Source organism: Genypterus blacodes, unplaced genomic scaffold (assembly GCF_046128005.1).
Source record: "Genypterus blacodes isolate CSIRO-AG114 ecotype Tasmania unplaced genomic scaffold, CSIRO-AGI_Gbla_v1 ptg000216l_1, whole genome shotgun sequence".
Lineage (NCBI taxonomy): Eukaryota > Metazoa > Chordata > Actinopteri > Ophidiiformes > Ophidiidae > Genypterus > Genypterus blacodes.
In genome coordinates this window covers 734,636-755,807 of record NW_027467015.1, presented here as the reverse complement: position 1 = coordinate 755,807, position 21,172 = coordinate 734,636, and the positions used below count along the sequence as shown (strand labels likewise).

Here is a 21,172-nt window from a genome sequence, read left to right as displayed (position 1 = left end):
TTGTCGTTATGGAAGGCTGTGGGGCATTCCGAGGTAGGGTGGAGATGGAAGCAGGTTATATGCGTATGAGTGATTGAGTATGAGTCATTCTATTCTTCTCATCCATGTGGCTCCATGCAAACCGGGATTCTAGGTTAAAGTTGGAGCGGCTGGTTAATACCTGTTAACGCCTCCTGCTACTTTGAAGGGAAACGCTGCTGAAGATTAAAGCAGGTTTACATTCTTAGGCTGCATAAAGGCGTCAGAGAGGAATCCCTGCTTGGGATGGGAACACAGAGTAGCTTGGTGTTGCATTCACTGACCATTCTCCGGCTAGAGAGCAACGAGAGGGAAATCTGAATTCAGACAAGATAGACGGGATTTATCCAGAGGGAATTTGTTAAAAGTAGGGCTCGTCCTGGATTTGAACCCAGGACCTAAGTGAGACTCATACCCTTAGAACAACGAGCCACAAGATACACGACCCTGTTTCAACCAAAGAAACCTAAACCCAAATGAGCTAAGCTAATTTTCTAAGACATAATTGACGTTCTGTTTGAGTACTGCAGGTTTGCTAAGCGTCTCTGCCCGGAGGCTCAGGCTCGCCTCAGCTGTAAACCATCGGTGAAAAAGTGCAGCCTAACATGGAAACTTCACCTCCAGCATGTCTGCTTTCTCTACAGGATGATGTCATCAACCGCACAGCCAAACAGGAGGAGAAGATATGAGCAGCGTGTTGTGATCAAGTTTCTTCTTCATAATTAAAACTTTTGTTTACTTTTGTAATTATGAGATGCAACAAGTTAGAGAAATCGATTTTTAAAGGTACAATTTTTAATCGTGCAATAGTTTTTGAACATAAATTATCTGATATTAACACAAAAGAGACCACAGTGCAAACTTTACCTCCCACAAAAAGTGTAAACAAAACTGTGCTCAGCAGATTAGTACTTCAGGTCCATCGGTCATAATCCAGGCATCACATAAACAATGTTCTCCATGGTGACGGCCTTCAAAACAAGAAAGAAAATGGTTCATCTTTACATAACATTTATTATTTTACTGTGTGTGTGTGTGTGTGTGTGTGTGTGTGTGTGTGTGTGTGTGTGTGTGTGTGTGTGTGTGTGTGTGTGTGTGTGTGTGTGTGTGTGTGTGTGTGTGTGTGTGTGTGTGTGTGTGTGTTGCCCTCACCAGTGTTTGTGTGCAGCTCCTGAGCTCTGGAATCTGTGAGGTCAGTGAGATCAAGGGGGCTAAAGCACACAGCAGAGAGTCCAAGAGGAGAGACAGACTGCTGGACACACATACCATCTTCTGTGGAGACACACAGAGGGAACTCCTTTACACAAAAAAAACAAACAGGTTTTGCTAATAACAACAGCAGCATACAGCAAGAGGAATCAAGATCTTCCATCTTCCTACACTACATAACTCACATTAGTCTCCTGAAGCTGGTGTCCAATCAGGGACAACGATTCCCCCAGGAGGTGAAGGTGAGCCGCAGCATCGACCGGCTCCAGGTCAGAGCAGCCGGGACCGCCGGGTGTGGATTCAAGGGTGTCCCGGGCCCAAACGGTGGGACTGTTATAGGAGGATGTGGTCGTTGAATTCGCCCTGCAGGTCACTGGACTGACAGCAGAGGCCGCTGTAGCACTCGAGGCCGTGACTGACAGTGGACTGAGAGCTGCTGGAGTGGCAGGAGGAGTAACGGGTGCAGGAAAGGGGCAGTCAGTCAGGTTATGCTGGTCCTCCAGACAGTCCCAGTGCTCCAGCATGGAGCCCGGACTGGCCTGGGATGGATTGGACAGAGAAGGAATGAGGAGGTGAGAATCGACCGAACTGAAGGTAGAAAAGAAACTGAGTACGAGATCATAATTCAAATCATTACCTGATCCACGCTGCCCTCTGGTGGTGAACAACCTGAATGCAACAAGTTGTCTTGGATATTCTTGTAAAAGAAAACGCAGGGTGACGTTAATATGTTAGTCATGAGGCGTGTGCTGGGTGGGAGATCCTGGACATGAACGCCTCATGATTCCCAAACATTCCATCTTCTTCCCTCACCTCTTCTTCATCTCTCTCTCCCCATCTGCCTCGTGACACACACACTGGATAAACAGGGAGGAAATCAGCAGAATCTACTCCAAACATCTCAGGCCCAGTGAGTTCACCTGCAGACGATCACAGATCTTGTTAAACAACATCAAAGTCACAAATATACAATATAAAAATACCTAATAAATGATCATAAATATTCCATAAATTCATAGACAGCACTAAACATGATCTTTACCAGAGTGCTGCCTTTGCCTTTTGTTTGGGCTGCTTGGTCCCTGAACACACAGCACAGGTAAACCCATCACAACTAAAGTTCATTTAAAATATAAACAATCTATACATCTCTATAACATCCATCCAGATGCAGCAGGTGTCTCACTAGTTCCTGTGTGTCCACCTGATGAGGCCTCTCCTTCACCTCTGACCCCGGCTCCTCCAGGTCCTCCACATCCATCAGAAAATCTTTGTAGGATCTTTTCCTTTCTCTCGGGCTGCAGCCAATCAAAAGTGCCTCTTCACCGTCCATCTAACAGAGCAAACACAGAAAGAATCTTCCTCCATATTCAGCAGTAAATGAGATCACATACACTCAATGGCTGATTACTGCAAAGGAAAGCAGTATGGAGGACATTCAGTTGTTTATCTCTTTTAATAGTCTTGTTAATATTTGTTCTGGTCCTGACACATAAAATGAGGAAGAGCTCTAATATATCTGTGAAAAACAAAAAGTTCCTCTTATTTGTACATGCTCAGCTAATTCAACCTAACCAACCAGTCAGGTGTACACTTACTTTATTCAGAAATGTGACATCAGTTTTTAAGCTTTAAAGCCTGATACTGCTTTTTGCACGGTACATTTGACTTTTAATACAACAAATAAGTCTCATAAGACACTGGGAATACTGAAATATCAAGGAGGGAGAAGGCACAACAAGAGTGTAAGTTCAAAGACAACTGCAAACAAAGCAGTACAGCTCTTTGGTCAGTGAACGCATCATCACCTGCCTCATATGCAAATTAATTTAGTTTAATAGACAAACTAGCAGCATCCACCTGTAGCTCTTACTATTCAAAATATGGAAACAAATAATTCTGAAACGTCCCGACAAAAATAAAAAGCAACATTGACTGACAAAGATGAAGTGTTTTAACTAATTTTCTGTAAAAACGCCGACGGAACCTGCTGGTACTGAGGCGGTTTGTAAAGCGAGCAGCAGATTCGACTTTTATGAAAACATTACAAAGCGAACACATGGATTAGCTACAAAATTATCAACGGAAAAAATACTAAAAAAATAAAATAAACAACGAATTCCTCTTGAAACCAATAAATAATGTTTGATAGTTAATATAAGTTTGGAGTCGGGGCTACTCGGCACATTCGCGACTCACATTCACAGTTTATCATGGACCTGAAGTACCGTAAAGTCTGCAGGCTGACAGAAAGTGACCGCTACATTTGATAAACCCTTGACTGTGAACTATAATAACGTCGAATAATCACACACTCAGCGTCATTTTGACTGAACTTACTGCTCAGCTTCCTGTCAGCTGAACCGAGTGGAGGACAGGAAAAACTGTTCAGTCATGGTTAGCTTGTCTCCTCCTCCGACTGTTTCTGTGCCTGCTGAGTCATGTTAAGCTGCAAGTGAGAGAGAACTGATTTAAAATGAGACAGCTGTGACGTAATGACCCAACAACGTCACCAGGTTATTCAGTTTGTATTCTTATTATTTTTTACACACACACACACACACACACACACACACACACAGAGGGATGGAGCCCTGGGTCATTGTGTAGCATTTTCTGGAATCAAGATGCAAAATAAAAATGGATAAGAATGAATGAGGGAGAAGATTAACAAGGTCAGGAAATGAGAAAACTCATTATCGGGCAAATGGGGGAGAAGAAGAAGAAGGCAATAAGAAGTGATTGGAGATGAAAGATAGACAAAAGGGGATGAAGCAAAGAAGATCAAGATATGAATGAAGTGTAAAGGAGAATGTGAGAAGATGGAGTGACGATACGAGGAGAGGTGGAAGGTGAAAGGTGGCCGACAGCGTCAACAAAGTCAGCAAGAAAGGCAGGTGGTGCAAGACGACAACGTGCAGCACAGGAATGCTGAGCGAGCCTGTGGCACAGAGAGGTGACTGACATCAAGATCAGTCAAACATGCCACAGAGGAAATAAAGTCCATTATTTTCCCCTCTGGTAACCAAAATCCTCTAGAATGTGACTCAACATGAAGCTGCTGTTGTGTTGTTTGTCCTCCTGACAGTCATGTGACCGGCCCTCATACCATCAATCGCTGTGTCGACACTTCCTTTCTGCACAGACACAGAAACACACACAGTCATGTTTAAAGTAAGTCACTCCTCCTCCTCCCTCTCTGTTTTCACTCCAGAAGTCCAAAGCTGCACGGTCATGTTTAGCGCTCACTCCTCCTCCCTCCCCCCTCCTCCCTTCTGCTCTTCCTGTGGCATTCCATAGTTTGCTTTATCATGTTTAGCCCCAGAGTCCCTCCCTCAGCACTTTTCAGAATGAAGGTTCAAAGTGTCTAATGAGTAAGTATACAAAAAGTCAGTGAAAGGAATAAAGCTAAAGGAACAATAACAGCATGTAAACACGTCTGTGCAGGCCACAGCAATGGGACAGATGCAGAATAAGTGTGTGTGTGTGTGTGTGTGTGTTTATCTGCCATTAGAATATGAAGCATAATGAGTTGCACCGTATACGTTCAGCTTAAACATAAAGTAGTGGCAGTAAATGAGATCAGCTCCATGACAGATTGAGCGGCGAGGCAAAGCTGCTGCGTCATGTTAAATCCTACAGACCCATAATCCCCCCCTGATGTTTTCCCTCTGAAGTTGCCTCGTCATGTTTAGTCCAAAGCTCCTCCTCCTCTCTCCAGCCCAGTGGCGTTCCAGATGGTGACACAGAGTTCCTGTTTTCATTCAGCGTGCACAAAGGGGGAGGGAGGAGACGCGGGAGGATCATATAAAGGCGGGGGAGGAGCGCACAGAGGCACAAAAGTGTCAGGGACGTACAGGGAATCTGACTGAACCACTCAACGTGATCAAGTTCATTACTACTGGTGAGTGAAACTCCACATCACGGCCGCTGCTTCACACACACACATTCAAATTCCTCCTCTTATTCACTTCCTGTGCCTCTTTGATCACAAATGAACGCGTCTAAAAGGTTTGATTCTTGTTTTCAGACTTAAAAATGGAGACAAAGAAGGAAACGCAGACAGCAGCAGAGCAGATCGCAGACAGGTACGAGTGAGAGGATGAGACTTACAGCCTTTACATCAGTGTGTGTGACATCATCTGTGACATAGATGGAGGAGTGTGTGTATTTGTATCAGTGCTGTGGAGCTGTGCAGGTTTTTATCTCCTATATTAGATAAACCTCTGCTGCAGCTAAACTTGTTCTGCACACTTTGCACTTTGGAGTCCCTCTTGCTTTACATGTTTGCCAAGTCAGTCTTCAAGTCTAGAAACCATGGAGATGTCCACGGTCAAAGGTCACTGTGGTCAAGCCTGCAGCTGCCGTGAGCACTTTGCTGGGTTAGGGTTAGACGATGTGCTGTTGTGCTGACGATGATGATGACCCCCTCTTCCCCTTTACCTTTCAGGGACCTGTCAGAGCAAATCAAGATGGTGACCAAGGAGAGTCACACCAGGGCGGAGAAGACGGAGCTGATGCTGAGCTTCCTGAAGGGACAAGTCACCCTGAAGCAATATAAGGTGTGTGGTCCGGAATATTGTAAATGTTTTCACGAGGGTTTAAATTAAGTGACACAGAAAAGCTAAACTTTGTAGATGAGCAGTTTTCACCTGAGTAACTTGACTCTTGTCTGTCTCCTCCTCAGCTCCTCCTGTGCTCTCTGTACGCGGTCTACCAGGCCTTGGAGGAGGAGTTGGACAGGAACTCCAGCCACCCTGGTGTGGCACCCATTTACTTCCCAGCTGAACTGGCCAGACTGGAGTCCATCCAGAAAGACCTTGAATTCTTCTACGGCTCGGACTGGAGAGAGAAGATCGTCGTCCCCGCAGCCACTAAACGATACTGCCACAGACTCAGACAGGTATGTTGACACACCCACCCACACAAACACACACACACACACACAGAGTGTGAGAGATTTATAAATAACGCTCTTCATCGTTGTCTTCCAGCTTGGCAGAGAAAACCCTGAATATCTGATCGCCCACGCGTACACCCGTTACCTTGGTGACCTGTCCGGAGGGCAGGTTCTGGGCAGAGTTACCCAGAAGTCCCTGGGCCTGAAGAGTAGCGATGGCCTGTCGTTCTTCGCCTTCCCTGGCGTCTCCAGCCCCACTCGGTTCAAGCAGCTCTATCGCAGCAGGATGAACAGCGTGGAGCTGACGGAGGAGGAGAGGAGCGGCGTGCTGGAGGAGGCAGTCAGAGCCTTTGAGCTCAACATTAAGGTGAGGAGAGGCGAGGAGCAGCAGACAGGACGCAGGATGGACTGTGTGTGTGTGCTCTTGGTATCTCTTAGAGCATCGTTGTTTTTAAGTGGATGATGGATGTTCTTGTCTTTGTCTTCCAGGTCTTTGATGATCTGCAGAAGATGCTGTCCGTCACAGAGAGCGATTTCCAGAATCGTGCTTCACACTCCAGACTGGACCAGGCAGAGACTGTCCAGATCCCAGGGATGAGCATCAACATGTCGCCGCTCCTCAAGATGGTTCTGGGTCTGTGTGTGGTTCTGGCCACCGTCAGTGTGGGAATCTACGCTTTGTGAAGGAAACACTGCTGCCAGAGTGTGTGTGTGTGTGTGTGTGTGTGTGTGTACTGTGAGACTACTGACTACCTAAAGTGTTCTTCTTCTGATTCTCTGTTTGTATAAAGTAACTGTGAACCACATGATGTCCTCTTATCAGTATGTGCCATGTTTCTCCTCTAATAGTTAACAGCTGTACTGCTCCTGTGTACAGTGTGTGCAATAGAACACTGTACACACTTATGAAATGGATGATTGTGTGTGAAGTTTGAATGCAATGACGGGAAAGCCAATAGGATGTGGAAGTGAAAGTGAGGAAATCTCTTTTTAACTTTGTTTTTTGATGCTTTTTTATTCCTGTAAAATGTTTATATTGAAGAATAACAGAATTTAATATCCAGACTGTTTCCTCTCATGCTTGGGTGGGTTTGTTTCCCGTGTCCTTCAGGGTTGTGGTATCTTAACTCATTCACAGTTATGCAGGTTTGATGCAAGACGAAAAACCAAACTTGTGCCACTTGGTATCCACTTTTATTGTGGTAACAGAGTTTTCCTAAAAGCGGTGCCCTGGCTGCACACACCACAAAATCAAAGACAAAGTGACCGCCAGACTTTCCTCCTGTAGGCCATTTCTACAGTGACACACACATCAGAGGAGTGCTGGTAACACAAGCCAACACAAACAGAAAAAGATCACGCCAGAAATGATTGTACTTCACAGATTTTGGCTTATTTCACCCTCAGAAGGCACGGCAGCGCTCTGAGTGACTCACACACATCCTCCGCTCTCAGACTCACACCAGCCGGGGGGCTTTGAACGCTGAAATAACTTTAAAAACACTCACAATACATTCCACTCTACTGCTGCAGGAGCTCTTTTCGTCATCCTGGCCCTGTGCTTCACCTTTACTCAGTCGATATCTAACTGCACACACGTAAACACCTAAAGCTAAATTAAAGGATTTTCTTTGACAGATCTGTAGGAAGGCCGTCGACACAAAACAAGAAGATCCAACCGCTTCAAAAGCCATATGGAACTAAGATCACTTTAACAACGACAGAAAGGATAGGAAAGATCACACACACACACGCTCATCTGTGGTGTCTGTAAGCCACAGAGTGTCAGGTGAGGAGCCCAAGGTGCTTTGAGGGAGATTGCACAGTATCTTTTCTTTATGAATATTACAGTAAACTCCACACACACACACACACACACACACAGTCAGTCTGCTTCTGAAATGAAACGGAGCACAAAGTGAACGGGGCGAAGCAAAGGAGAGAATCAACACAAACAAACAAACACACGTTTATAAAAGCAGCTACGAAGGAAGAACAGACAACCAACCCTAACCCCCCCCCTTCAGAAAAGCTGAGATGCCACCATTTTGTCTCGCGGCGCTGCAGCAGACTCATGACTGTTAATGTGACCTCATCGCACGTTCAGGGGGATTTGACTGCTTCCTTGTGGTTTTGTGACTTTCTTGGCTACAAATCTGTCTGAGAGAGAGAGAGCGCAGCACTTTGTCAGCACCGGACATTCTGACGACAACAACAACAACACAGCGTCGCCTCGTGTGTGTGTGTGTGTGTGTGTGTGTGTGTGTGTGTGTGTGTGTGAGCTCAGTTCACACGACTATCCTGCCGCTCCGCCAATACAACGACATATTGCACATTCATTCTGAAAAGGGGGGAAATAAACCTGTAGCCTTCACTTACCCTGAAATCCATACATCTAAACTAACTGCCAGTGATCTGAAAGTGAAAGGACGTCTGCAGAAACATTGTGCAGTGACGCCTGTGCAGCTTCCCTCCTCCTTCACCGCCTGGGGTTTGGCACGTAGTCCTGCCGTAAAAAGGCAAAGACATTCCTAAGCCCACACACACACACGTCCGTCTCAAGCCTAAGCCGACGGGCGCACGCATCCTAAAAACACCTTCCTAACTTAAGCATGACGCCTCGTCTCCTTGGCTACCTGTTTGGACAGCGAGGACAGTATCAGCAAATAGGTACAGTTGCTTCTTGGCACGAGAGGCCAACGAGGGGCGCTCAGTTGGTTTCATAGGTGGACAGCAGGGCCGCGTCCACGGGCTCCATGCAGGTGGGGCAGGTGAAGGAGCGCATCAGCCACGGGTCGATGCAGTCTGCGTGGTAGATGTGAAGGCACGGCAGGAACCGGACCGGATCCCCGTACTCAAAGTCCATCATGCAGATCACACACCTGCAGCACAAACACAAACACACACCCCTGGTTATGGATTGCCAAAGTAAAAGGCAACAAGTGTATGGAGCATGGAGTTTACCTGAGGACAGTAGATAAAGGGAAATGTAGACGATTAATTTCCTCTGTTTGAAATTAAAAAACACATTTTCTTTGCATGTGCATGAATGACTGGAGGTTAAAGTGTGTTTACAGTCAGTAAGTTTTAAGCAGAAGTGGTTACACAAGAATATCGGAACTGTTTGCTTAGAGAGTGCTGATTCAGCGATGCACACGTTACTCAATATGAATCATGTACAAATGTCTTCACTGCTTTGGTTCCACCCATCACAACAAACAAGCTCATGTGATGCTGCTGCTACACAGAGGCAGTTTATTATTCTTCATCTTATTTGGGACTCACTCTTTCACTTTCTTGTCTGACGGATCAGAGCCGGGGTCAAAGATGCCTCTGGGCAGGTGATGAATGAGGCCGATCCGCTGGGCGATGCGGATCTGCTCCTCCTCGGTCAGCTGGCTGGCCAGGCGGCTCTCCCCCGGGGTGGGATGGTACACGGGCACCGGCTGAGCACTCTCCTGTTGAACACACACACACAGATGGAATATAAACTGGGACTGAGCTGCTGTGGCCGGTGTGTTTGAACCAGGATCACAACAATATGGCAAACATGGAATAAAGCCTAAAGTAAAGGGGAAAATATAGTGAACATGCTTCATTTTCAGTGTTCAACTAGGAACAAACAACAACAATACACAAGGCAGACCGATAGACAACTCAGCTGATAAATGAAAACAATCGGAAGTCAAGAAGGAAAATAAAAAACAGAAATCAACAGGTGACGCTCAGTAGCGGTTGGACACGTAGACCTGTGTGTGTGTGTGTGGAACCGATCACTTGTGAACAACACGGTCTCATATCGCTTCCCCGCCTGCAGTCCCACATCCCCGGTGTGGATTAGTGCCGCGTCCCGGCTGCTCACCTGGTAGGGCGGCGGAGGCTCTCCGGGCAGGCTGCCCCCTTCGGACTCGTTCAGCGGGGACAGGTCGTCAGCACCTTGCGCGAACAGGCAATTCCCCATTGAAGTGAGACCACCATGAGAGTGTCCAGCCCGGGTGTTTGCTCGTCGGTCGTGGTGCCGATGTTCCGCTGTGTTCAGCTGACGCTAACGCTGTGTGGCTAGCGCGGAGTTAGCTCAGTAGTTTGCACTTATTCGCCACAGGTTCGACGGAAAAACGACACGGAACCCAAAGCTGCTCGGTGGGACAACCGAACAGAACAAGTGTGTGGTTCTGCGCGTTACAGCTGCTGGTTAAAAGAAAGTCTGCCGCGTCGCTTTAAAAGCCTTTTTACCGAGGGTTGTTTTCGTTTGTTCGAGGCTTCTTTTGTTTACAAAAAGTACAGTCCGGAAATGACGTCAACATACTAGGACGCGAGTTAGCGTCATAAATTCAGCAGGTTACGTTCATGTTGCCGGAAGTTATTCGTCAAAATCAGGCAGAGCAGTTTCGTGTCGCCATCGTTCATCACGCGTTTACAGTAATAACTATAAAAGTCATTTTGTTAACTTCTCCATCTTCATACGTGGATCTTGAGACAGGACGAAGTGAGAGATGGTCAGTGAAACAGTTTATAGTCATGTTTGTGTTGATTGCGTAACCTAACGGAGATGTTGCAGTACTAATCACTCAAAACGGATCAATCAAAACCAGCTGATATTTTATTAAATGAATAAAACGATGACATTGTGAAATAGTTATCAACTAATCTTATATTTTTCAGTGAGTTCACAATTCTAGCACCAGTTGAGAATCTTTAACACCTCCAAATGACGTCATACGATGTGATATCAAATTCATTATTTTACATTCAGATTAGACTTCAATTAAAACCTTCTTCCACCTTAATTCTATCTATAATACGTCCGGATTATTGCCCTCCTGTAAGCCCTCCAAAAATGTGTAATATAACTATCTTTATATTTACGTGTTGACACGACTGATCGAGCTGAATCTAACACTACAGAGACTTTATGGTCGATTGGGCTCAAAGGTTGTAAACTGCACTGACTCCATTCCACTCGTTACATTGGTGATCATGTGATTCCTTATCCTTGCAGACTGCAGCTCCTCCTCCACCTCCAGCTCTTTCTCCACATGGCCCACTCTGTAAAGCCTTGCCTGTCCTTCCCCCAGTCCCTCAGTTTGCAGCAAAGCCACATTTTTTCAATGAGGACTATCCAGTCCAGGAGAGCGTCCCCTCGGTATGTAGTGTGCCAGACCTGCTGATGTGACTCTCTAACGTGTTGTTATGGACACTGCAGTTGTAGGTGGCAGTGTATGTTGATGTACAGAATGTAACAGTTTGTTAAAATATCAATCTGTAACCTGTCCCTCCGTCCAGGATGCAGTTGCTCCACCACCAACGCTACAAAACGAACTCCAGCCTCCGCCCTGCCAAGGACCAGCAGACAATCAGTATGCTACCAAAGGAAAGTGCTGCCCAGTCCAGGAAACTAACCCAGCACCACAGGTATAAAGTGTCCCACATGTAGATCATCTGTGCTCGTCTCTCATGTCCCATCACGGGTTCAAAGGTCACGTGTTAAAGAGACAAACTCAATTCTTTCCACTTTGGACAGGCAGGACATGCTGAGCTCCCCGCGGCTGCAGGGGACACGCCTGCTCTGATGGACCAGGACAGTGAGGGCTGAGCTACGTTTACTCCAAAGCATCTATGAAGTTGCACTTGATGTTAAAAACCAAAATTGTTAAAATAATATAGAAGATTACTGCTGAATTTCTAATTTGTTCAAATTTTCTAAAGCTTTATTTTACACATATAGTATTACTGCCACATGCAGAAGCTACCGCCCGGACGAGGCCTTCGTCAATCCTTGTCACTATGTGAATATGTATGCAAGTACATTTATGTACGTGACACTGGAGATACAATCATGTTTTGGGTCGTCAGTAGCTCAGTCCATGGGGGACACGGCTTGGGAACCGGAGAGTCCCCCGTATGGACCAGGAAGAAGCGTGGACTGGCAGCTGGAGAGTTGCCAGTTTGCTGCCGGTGCACTGCCGAGGTGCCCTTGAGCAAGGCACTGAACCCCCAAACTGTTCTAGGGGCGCCGCATCATGGCTGCCCTGCGCTGTCCCCTCTGTAATGATTACTTTAAGGTCCCATTTTCCCTTATACTTAGTACTTTGCCGAATCTTTTTATTGCACATTCAATTCAATATCAATATGCTGCTTTTGTTGTCACGTCATAAAGAATTTCAGTGTTCAGGATGACCTGTGTTTTACTGTGCACATGACAAATAAACTTGAATCTTGATCTCATAATCACACAAGAAACTCAAGGCCAATATATTGTAATAATAAATCACACTTATACATTGTACAATCTGATATCTGATCATTAAGAGCACATTGGTTTTTATATATTTTAAACATTTAATTCAATTATTAGAAGCCTCACTCAAGAATTTTAGATTGTGAAAATTAGAGGACTGTTTTCTAGAGTTTGTCCTCTCATATTAATAGAGTAAAGGCATATTTGACCCACATTTAGTATAATACCCTATAAACAAAGCGATCAGAGCACAGTGAGTGTTTGTGTGATTGGAGCAGAGCTTCACTCACAGATCCAGAGCTTCCTCTTCACTCACCAGCCATTAGAAAGAAGGACACATTGTGGCAAGATGGTACAGTCAAGAACATCCTTTTTATTCAATCAGGTGCTGCTCTTCTCAAACTGTTTTTCTTCTTATGGAAAAGAAACTGTAATTAACACATGCATTTCACCTAGAGCTCTGGGGGTGATCTCACACAGACGCGTCGGCCGCACTGAGGGCTACAGGCGGGGGGGTCAGAGAGCTGGGGTTCAGGGGGCCTAAGGGTGCTGCCTAGTATACCAATAACCATACACGCATTTGAAGAAGAGATAAAGAACAAAATAAACAACAAAACAAAGACACAGAGCAGCCCGGCATGAGGTGGAAGGCAGACAAAGCGGAGGGACTTCCGACCCTGTGAGCGAGGGCTCAGGTTCAGGCTGGCCTTGGAGCCAGTTGGTGTGAGTTGTGAGTGGCTAATACTGCTGAGGGTTTCACTGTGTGAAGCCCACCATTACAATAATACTTCACTTTAAGAGACTGATTTGAATGGATTTGGGACGTGGGGCGTGTCGTGGAAATACAAACCGCCTTCCTCGGCCTCATGCTGGGCGTGTCCTGTTATAAGGTGCTTATAGCTTTCATTTACAGTCCAAGGCCTCCTCAGAGGAGAGCCTTAATGACAGCATACCCTGATAGCAAATATGAAAAGAAATCCAAATTCAAAGGAAATGTTTAAAAAAAAAAAAAAAAAAAAAGGAAAGAAAGAAACCCCAAAATAAATAGCAAAAACAAAAGAGCAAACTCTAGCCTGTCAAAGCAAAGCAGCCCCGTTCCTAAAGGAGTTACAACATTTCCTCCAGCCCTCCCTAACCCCAAAATATTCTCCTTAGACCCCTCAACCAAAACCCCCTGGACCCACCCCCCACCCCCCCTCGTCAACCTCCTTACCCCACCCGTGGACACCCCCAAAAGCCCGTCAGCGTAATTTGTTCACTTACATTAGCTGTTGAATGGAGAAGCTGAAGAGAATGGGTATGGTAATACAATGTGAAGCATACAGACAAGAATAACATGTGAGCTAACTGCATTCTGCTCAGACAAAAGATTTTTCTGCAATTATTTTTTTAACCCTCCAAAAAGCGGAGAGGGCAGGAGAGAGAGAGAGAGAGACAGAGAGACAGAGAGAGAGAGAGAGAGAGAGAGAGAGAGAGACATAGTTACAGACCAGTGCCTAAGAGAAAACAGACAGAGGGGAAGAAAAAAGCAAGAGCTGAACACGAACAAGTTTTTTTTTTTTTGCCTTTTCAGTTTTTCATCATTTATCAATAAAAAGTAAAGAACTAATTCACACCAGTTTCCTTTTGTACTATATATATATATTTATATACGGCTTTGAAAAGGAAGAGAGGATATAAGGGGAGGTACAATGGAGGGGATTCATTTCGACGGCGTGGGGAAACGTTGTCCCCAAGCGCGGACTGGAGGCGACATTTTGCCTCCTTGGCGGCACTCGGGGGCAACCTGCTACCTCGAGCCGTTACGAAGGGGCGATCTGGATTACAAAATGGAGTCTGTGAACAAAAGGCACTTTTAAGGGACAACCTTTAACTGCTGGGAAACTATACACTACAGCACAAGCACTACTCAAGAGTCATTTACAGAGGAGGGGAAGGAGGGGGGCAGGGCGAGGGGGCGGGGGGGGGTTAGGTTAGGGGAGAGGCTCACTTTGCTGCCTGTTCAGACCTCAAATAGAGTTTGCCTGATTCCAAGAAGCTTTGTTTTGACGTATCGGGTATCCAATTAATACAGCATTAATATGTCTCAACACGACTGCTGAGCTTAGTCCAGAAATAAAATATCATTGACCGTGATCGTGATGCTGAGTCACTCTGGATGAACGGGGGCTGAATCGTGGGGCCGTTTAAGTTTGCTGGTGAGTTTCAGGCAGTGCACGGGTGGAAGTCATGTTATCTGAAAGGAGTTTGTCAGCTGGGACAGTCTATTTCTCTCTTTTTTTTTTTTAAAACTAAAGGTTGAACCAAAATGCCTTTTGTGCCACAACCTTAAGGAATAGGAACCTCTCCCCCCACTCAATACAAATAGAAGAATACAAATAGAGAGAGGAATAACGCTGTTTTCCTACATGGTCTGTTATTTTGTTCATTACCATTCATTTATAATCGTCTGAATGTACTTTATAGTGAAAAAGCACCAGGTTCATCTGATGATAAAGAATTCTTATGAAGTTGTGTAGATTTTTTCCTTCAGCCCTCCCACATTTTTATAAACAAATGATTACACATAAAACATTAAAAAAGAGACAAAGGAAATAAAAACAAATACCCCCAACTTACAAAGACTAGGATTTTTCATGGCCCTCTAGTTTAGAGTCCCGGAGCTTACGGACTTGAAACAAATACATTTTTTTTCTCTTTTCTCTTAGCTTTCTTAAAAATCTCTAACAGACAAACACAATGATCTACCCAATGCATTGCACATGGCTCAATCGACACATATTTTTCAATAATAATACTTTCCATCAAAAAACAAACACTTTTTTTTTTTTCTTCAAATCTACTGTCGATTTTTGACATGTTCATCTAGGATGCTGCGCAGTAGACGGCGATGATGGTGTGTCGTTGAATCGTACTGGTAACTGTAAAGTGATGTCACTGAAATGGGGGCGGGGGCAGTGGTGTGTGTGTGTGTGTGTGTGTATGTGTGTGTGTGAGTGGGGTTGAGATTTCAGAAAATAACTAGACTGCCAACCAGCTCGTGTAGTAAAAGTTAAAAAGGAGCATATATCATAAATATATATGTATAAGATCTCTCTCTCTGTCTTTACAAAAAGGTTTGCAGTCCTGGATCACCGTCTGTCCTCGGCCAATAAGTGTCCACACACACACAACGTCACTAACCAGTGGCTGTAGCTTTAGCTTATGTGTGGGAAGAGAACCTGAAGTCAAGTTTAGAGCTAATTGCATGAAGGGAATACAGAGGCACTTTCATATACTGTTATAGTCTTGATATAAGGTTTTAGTACATAGAGCTAATGTTACTAAAGAGTGTTTACTATCCCTGCAAAACAGAACCAACAGCCAGGCAGTCCAGTTATTTTGTGAGGTCGGCTTTTGTTGAATTGTGTCATGGTGAAAATAACAGCAATGGCATTTTTTCGATGAGAACGTTTACAAAAGAAATATCTCAAATTAAAATGACAAATCTCAAATGAATGAAAAACCATTAACAGAGGCAGTTTGGAGAACCAACTATAAAGGCTTCCCTTTGTTATCTTATATCAGGGTGTGGGTGTGTTAAGTGTCCATTCGACGTAGTGCTGTGGTGCAAATCTGTGTGTGTGTGTGTATGTTTTTCCTGTGACGGCACTATGGGACATAGGGTGAAGCAATGCAAAGGATGCACGCGATGAGAGCTGTTGTTACTGTGCTGTCGCTGGTGAGAGATTTGAGAGACTGCTGCTTTTGTTCCGTTAGAGGAAATCTGAGCTGAAAGCACAAACTGCAAACTCAAGAAAACTGGAAGGACATGCAAGAGAAGGCGAAAAAACAAAAAATCCAAGTGAGACAAAAAAAAACCCAAAACCAATCCAGCAAAATAAAAAATAAAAAACGCAAGGAAAACATCTACAAACAAAATGAAAAGCTAATCTTAGAAAGCGGATGCTATGTGAGCATTACTGTAAATTAAAATCCATGTTGATGATTAATAACAAGATGGTATGAATGACAGGTGCGTGTGTGTGTGTGTGTGTGTGTGCGCGTGTGTGTTTTGCATGTTTTCGGGGGCCGAGACCTTTAATGTTAGCACAGCCACATCCCTCTGGTGCCAGTCAGCCCTGACCGCTCCTCGAATCGCTCATCTGACCTTCAATGTGCAATACTGTTCATCCCTTATTAATAATCAATAGTGCATAGGTGAGGGGACGAAAGAGCACGTGTAGAGTTAGTGTTATGACTGTCGTGTGTTCACTCGCTCGCACTCGCCTTATGGCTATCACTTCTCCCGCAGCAGGACGCCCGATACTTTGACAGGTAAACAAAGACCAGCCACTTAGTGCATATATGTCACACCATCTGATGGTGTTACCATGATTGGCCAATCAGAAATGATAGAGGTGCAGGGCTGAGCGACCCAAGCTGTAAAGTGTGGTGACAGGCAGGCATGAGGCTGTGGCTACGGCCTGGTGACCCCGCGGGGTCCTGCACTACAGGTGGGTGGGCTGGGGGGGGGGCTGGTTACAAAGGTGTGCAATCTGGGTGGCGATCTTTTCAAACTTACACATCTTACTCATTCTTTTTCGTGTACTTGGATCTCCTGGCCAATGCATGGAGTTTCATTGTGGAGAAATTGAAATGAAAAATAATATATATATAAAAAAACAACAAATGTCTAATTGGTCGTTTGTCAGGTTGCCATATTGTGTTTTTCCTTGCTGACATTTCATGTTGTGTGTGAGACAGTTCCTCATCTTCCTCTTCCTCCTCCTTGCATTCTGAGCCTGTCCACTCAATGTCATTGAAGCCTCCTGCATAAGGGGGGAGGTGGGGGGGGGGGGGGGGGGGGGGGCGTTCCTGCGGAGAGCGCGCTGAATCGGGAGTCCTCTCGGGGTTTGGATGGGTTGGTAGTAGAAGTTTGAAAGTGTTGGCGAGAGAGAAAGACCGTTTAGTGTCAGCAGTCTGTTGTGTTTTTGCGTTTCCAATTCCAATTTTCACGACACAATTTTAGCTGTTGATTCAGGGAGGCCTTGTCAGAGGAACCAGGACTGTGGGGGGAAAAAGAAAAAACATCTTTAACATCACCATATATGGACATCTGTCATAGGAGGAAAGAAAACGTAACGCATGAAACAAAGAAGAGTATGAATACTGTAGATACCAGCAGAGAACAGAGATTTGTAAGAACCGTCCTTCACCACTAGGTGGCTCTCTACGACTCCTTTTCCGCCTCAGTCAGCCCATGCTGAGCTCAGCTGTCCCACAGAGGGCCGACAGAGTGACGAGCTCCACTCTGCCGCTCGCTGCTTCTTTAAAAAAGGGGGCTGACTCCGACTTTTCTCTCATTAAAAACACACGTGTGCTATTCTAGAGCCCGGGCCCAGAGCAGCACCACGCCACTTTCGGTATCAAACAAACGCACGACTACAACCGATCTGCCGGGAGCCACCGGTTCACATGTAAGGCGATCCTCCTAATATGTCTCTGGTTTGTGGGTGGAGTGGTCTCAGGCTACACTGTAAAGCTACTGAGGCCCGGCTACAGCGGGGATCCGGTTTCTGCGTTTGATAAGAGGGCAGGCAGACTGGAGGCTTTGGCAGCAGGCCGCTGACATTCCAAAGGCCTCTGCCTGGGGAGCGCAGAGGATCGCCCCTCCACATTTAACACACACACCCCCCCCCCCCACACACACACCACCATTTCTAGCAAATCCAGACAAAGTTTGAGCCCCCCTCCACTAAATTCTACCTCCCTTTTCCCCCCAGTTTACCCATGATCCTTTGCTGCATGTAGATAACTCCTCCTCCCCCTGGCTCCCACTTCCGTGACCTCCTTCTCTTTTCCTCTCTCGTTCTCCCGTTCCCCCGGCTCTACCAATGTAATCCTTGGCAGTGGAAAGTGACCCCCCCTCTCTCTCTCTCTCTTTCTCTAACCCCCCCACCCTTCAAGTCCGAGTTCAACTGCCTATGACATCATGTCTGGTTGCTGCGGGCAACCAGACAGTCGGGACGTGACTGTGGAGTGCAGCGAGCTTCGACTAACTCTCTCCCCCTCTTTTTTCCTTCCCTCTTACTTTTTCAAACCCGTTCCCCATCTCCTTCTCTCTCCCTGCAGAGCTGAGGTTTCACCACCAGAGAGCTCCTCACACCAACCTTTCCCTCCTTCTTCCCCTGCCAGCATTGGGAAATCTCTCTCTCTCTCTCTCTCTTTCCTCTCTCTCGTTCTGTCTTGGCTAGTTGGCTAGCAGGCAGCGTAGCGGGCTGGCAGGGTTATAGTCTGAACTCTCCATATGCCAGAGAACAGCAGGATAGGCACAGACCTCTGTTACTCACTCCGGCTGGGGCTGTTACTCACCTACCATGCTCGGCTAACAGGGAGCGGTTCGTATCGCCGCTCCGGGTTGTGTTTGTGCGTACCGCGACTTCGGCAGAGACGCCCAAGGTGGATATTTTTCAATCATGTTTGATAATCAATAGCGGGAGATAATGAGCCCTTTGAACAGATGTAAGCTGTTGTAAAAATCCCATTTTTTTTTAGCAGGGAAAATGAGGGGTAAGAGCCTTGGCACCGAGTTGAAGTGTGTCTGTGTGTGTGTGTGTGTGTGTGTGTGTGTGTGTGTGTGTGTGAGTGTGAGTGTGAGTGTGTGTGCAAATGCAATCACACACATTTGGATGGTGTGTGGATGTCCCCTTTGTGCCAGGGCTACATCTGTGGGAGAGTGGTGCAGGTGGGGAGTTCGAAATACTAGAGGAAGCAGCAGGAAAGACAGAGAGAGGGAGGGAGGGAGGGGTGCGGGGGGCTGATGGATGTATGTATGTGTGTGAGTGTGTGTGTGGTGGGGTGGGATGGGACAGGGGGGGGGAGAAGCAGCCGAGCAGAGCTGTGCTGTGCTGAGGAGGAATGCAGATTGTTTCCATGTGTGCAGAGGACAGGAGAGCCGACTTGGCTGCAGGCAGGTGCGGTTAGACCCTAATGAGAAAAGTTGTGTTGGTGATGGAGGAGGCCCAAGACACGGCAGCCCAGTGGCAGAGCGCAGCCAAAGCTGAAACCACAATGTAGTGCACCACTGGCCTCACACACTGCACTAATACACACTGTGGGGCCTCGCAGAGATAAATCAACACTGCCGAAGCTCAAACTAACTGGCACCGCTCACATTCACTGTGGGGAGACTGCTGTGGTACAGACGCTGTAAACCAATACTCCGACTAAAGGCCTTGATACACGGGTAACGCTTCCAGGCGATGTAGGTGGGCAACTTTGGAAACAATTACGATATGTAACAATATTTATGTCCGCCACATGGCCATTATAATCTTCCCTCTGCGAGCCTTTGACGGACAGCGGCGTGTAAGATGCAGCCAAGGGCAACATCAAAGCCATCAAGCACAGAATCAGGATCAGAACACACAGCATGGAGAGATATTTACACAAACTGACTGCTTTGACGGTTATTTGCTGTATTGATTGAGTTATATGCTGGTCTGTGATGATGTTCTGAGGCACTAAGCTGGGTTGTACTTGCAGTGAGTAAAGGAAGAACAGAGATAAAAATAACAGAGGAGGGGGGAGGAAGAGGAGTAGGCAGAGGTGGGTGTTAATCAAAGGAGAGAGGTGGTGGGGTACCTGAGTCTGCTGGGGGATATTCAGAAAGTTGTCCCGTGTTCCGATGCCGACAAACCGGTTGGGAGCTGTGGAGCCTGGCGTGGAGTATGCTATAAACAGAGAGAGACAAGTGTGTACATGCATGTACACACACACACACACACACTGAGCTCACATGAGGGGTTGAGAGGCATTATTTCTTGCTTCTGTATGCTAATGGAAACCTGAGGCGCTATGTGTTTTTAGGACATTGCTGCTACATGACAGTCAGTCTAGTTGTTGGGATGCTGGTGCTCTATCAGTCACACATGATCTCTACACGTTGTGGGAAGCTCCATTGTTATTTTCCTTCATGCGCGACTTAATTCTGTGGTTTACACGGGCCCGTACAGTCTGTAATGATTTTCGCTAACCGTTACCCACAGATATGGCTGTGCTGTTAGTCACAGACGCTCCTCAGCAGCCCCCTGGCCTCTGGAATTAAGCCACCGGAATCATGGAAAACCACTGAGGATCCAGTGCGGACATACTAAACGGCTGACCAGTGGAGGAGGAACAGTATCCATCGCCAGTGGTGACCAGTGCTCCATTTAGATGTCGCCGGTTAAGAGGAGCAACTTGCCTACAAACCGACACCACAGGATCAAATTTAGGGCAGTTGTGCTCACTGGACTCCAATAGGGCGGCCGAGTCGAGCCTTTGCTGTACATGACTGAGGTAAGAGGGGGTGGGAGGAGGGGAGGGTGTGTGTGCGAGTGTGTGCGTGTGTGCGCGTGTGTGTGTGTGTGCAGGACTGGAAATTGATGTGTGAGTGAGGGATGAAAGTGTGCAGAATATGCATCTGTGTGTGTGTGTGTGTGTGTGTGTGTATGAGCTTGAGAATCAGAGACAAAATTAATCAGAGGCAAAAGGGGAAAAATACAATGAAGACATCGAGTAAAAAAGAAAAAGAAAAAAAGAGAGATGGATGGGCTGGGTGTATTTATTTATATAGGTTTTCATATAAATAAATAAGGAAATAATAAAGTGATGACACTTGTTAAACTGAGAGGGGAGGAAAGGTGGATAGGACAGCAAGAGGAGAAAAGGTCAAAATAAGAGAAGGAGAAGGTTGCCCCGGTTGCTCCGTCCAGTCGCCCGCTCGCTGTGCCTCTCCCATGGCCCGACTCGCTCGCTCTGCACCTGTCTGGGTGGAACCAACC

At 46.2% G+C, this 21,172-nt stretch overlaps 4 protein-coding genes and 1 long non-coding RNA gene across 15 annotated transcripts in view; 2 read left to right on the top strand and 3 right to left on the bottom strand.

Moving 5' to 3' along the window:
- Positions 1-164: 164 nt before the first annotated feature.
- On the bottom strand, positions 165-5,964 carry hmgxb4b (HMG box domain containing 4b). 3 transcript variants are annotated; one of them, XM_076170386.1, is made up of 10 exons: positions 5,880-5,964; positions 4,280-4,364; positions 3,568-3,676; positions 2,414-2,560; positions 2,270-2,309; positions 2,041-2,147; positions 1,865-1,924; positions 1,413-1,766; positions 1,171-1,290; positions 165-989 (listed from the first exon to the last, which is right to left on the bottom strand). In XM_076170386.1, exons 4-10 carry the CDS (start codon positions 2,558-2,560, stop codon positions 945-947), a joined length of 873 nt encoding a protein of 290 aa, XP_076026501.1. In that variant the 5' UTR covers positions 3,568-3,676; positions 4,280-4,364; positions 5,880-5,964; the 3' UTR covers positions 165-944. The 3 variants fall into 3 exon arrangements, with proteins under 3 accessions (XP_076026501.1, XP_076026502.1, XP_076026503.1); XM_076170387.1 differs by having other exon boundaries at positions 2,432-2,560; XM_076170388.1 differs by having other exon boundaries at positions 2,453-2,560.
- Positions 5,024-7,190, top strand: hmox1b (heme oxygenase 1b). Its single transcript, XM_076170389.1, has 6 exons — positions 5,024-5,131; positions 5,258-5,315; positions 5,678-5,789; positions 5,915-6,130; positions 6,222-6,494; positions 6,617-7,190. Exons 2-6 carry the CDS (start codon positions 5,266-5,268, stop codon positions 6,809-6,811), a joined length of 846 nt encoding a protein of 281 aa, XP_076026504.1. The 5' UTR covers positions 5,024-5,131; positions 5,258-5,265; the 3' UTR covers positions 6,812-7,190.
- A 1,613-nt stretch (positions 7,191-8,803) lies between these two features.
- On the bottom strand, positions 8,804-11,245 carry rnf11a (ring finger protein 11a). Of its 2 annotated transcripts, none has more exons than XM_076170391.1 (3): positions 11,127-11,245; positions 9,413-9,588; positions 8,804-9,009 (listed from the first exon to the last, which is right to left on the bottom strand). In XM_076170391.1, the coding sequence occupies exons 1-3, from the start codon at positions 11,226-11,228 to the stop codon at positions 8,838-8,840; spliced, it is 450 nt and encodes a 149-aa protein (XP_076026506.1). In that variant the 5' UTR covers positions 11,229-11,245; the 3' UTR covers positions 8,804-8,837. The 2 variants fall into 2 exon arrangements, with proteins under 2 accessions (XP_076026506.1, XP_076026507.1); XM_076170392.1 differs by lacking the exon at positions 11,127-11,245 and adding an exon at positions 9,990-10,419 and having other exon boundaries at positions 9,413-9,585.
- On the top strand, positions 10,474-12,301 carry LOC143016189 (uncharacterized). The gene is made up of 4 exons (XR_012965491.1): positions 10,474-10,623; positions 11,127-11,270; positions 11,411-11,539; positions 11,649-12,301. It is a non-coding gene; the product is annotated as an uncharacterized LOC143016189 (long non-coding RNA).
- A 2,308-nt stretch (positions 12,302-14,609) lies between these two features.
- nfixa (nuclear factor I/Xa) overlaps positions 14,610-21,172 on the bottom strand; it is a 105,623-nt gene continuing 99,060 nt past the window's right edge. For 7 of the 8 annotated variants that reach the window (XM_076170384.1, XM_076170376.1, XM_076170382.1 and 4 more), the window contains 2 exons: positions 19,992-20,080; positions 14,610-17,413 (listed from right to left, as the gene is read on the bottom strand). In XM_076170384.1, coding sequence (XP_076026499.1) covers positions 20,012-20,080 — 69 coding nt within the window. In that variant the 3' untranslated portion in view covers positions 14,610-17,413; positions 19,992-20,011. The remainder of the gene's footprint in view (positions 17,414-19,991; positions 20,081-21,172) is intronic. The other variant, XM_076170383.1, reaches the window with a different exon arrangement.

Excerpts from the sequence above, each read along its gene's own strand:
- hmgxb4b (XM_076170386.1), bottom strand. The coding sequence starts at position 2,560 with ATGGACGGTGAAGAGGCACTTTTGATTGGCTGCAGCCCGAGAGAAAGG. Across the intron at positions 2,310-2,413 it reads AGGTGGACACACAGGAACTA|GGACCAAGCAGCCCAAACAA; the intron begins GTGAGACACCTG and ends CTGTGTGTTCAG. Across the intron at positions 990-1,170 it reads GGAGCTGCACACAAACACTG|GCCGTCACCATGGAGAACAT; the intron begins GTGAGGGCAACA and ends CTTGTTTTGAAG.
- rnf11a (XM_076170391.1), bottom strand. The coding sequence starts at position 11,228 with ATGTGGCTTTGCTGCAAACTGAGGGACTGGGGGAAGGACAGGCAAGGC. Across the intron at positions 9,589-11,126 it reads GGTGGAGGAGGAGCTGCAGT|CAGGAGAGTGCTCAGCCGGT; the intron begins CTGCAAGGATAA and ends GTGTGTGTTCAA. Across the intron at positions 9,010-9,412 it reads TCAGACAAGAAAGTGAAAGA|GTGTGTGATCTGCATGATGG; the intron begins GTGAGTCCCAAA and ends TTTGTGCTGCAG.
- hmox1b (XM_076170389.1), top strand. The coding sequence starts at position 5,266 with ATGGAGACAAAGAAGGAAACGCAGACAGCAGCAGAGCAGATCGCAGAC. Across the intron at positions 5,790-5,914 it reads TCACCCTGAAGCAATATAAG|CTCCTCCTGTGCTCTCTGTA; the intron begins GTGTGTGGTCCG and ends TCTCCTCCTCAG. Across the intron at positions 6,131-6,221 it reads ACTGCCACAGACTCAGACAG|CTTGGCAGAGAAAACCCTGA; the intron begins GTATGTTGACAC and ends GTTGTCTTCCAG.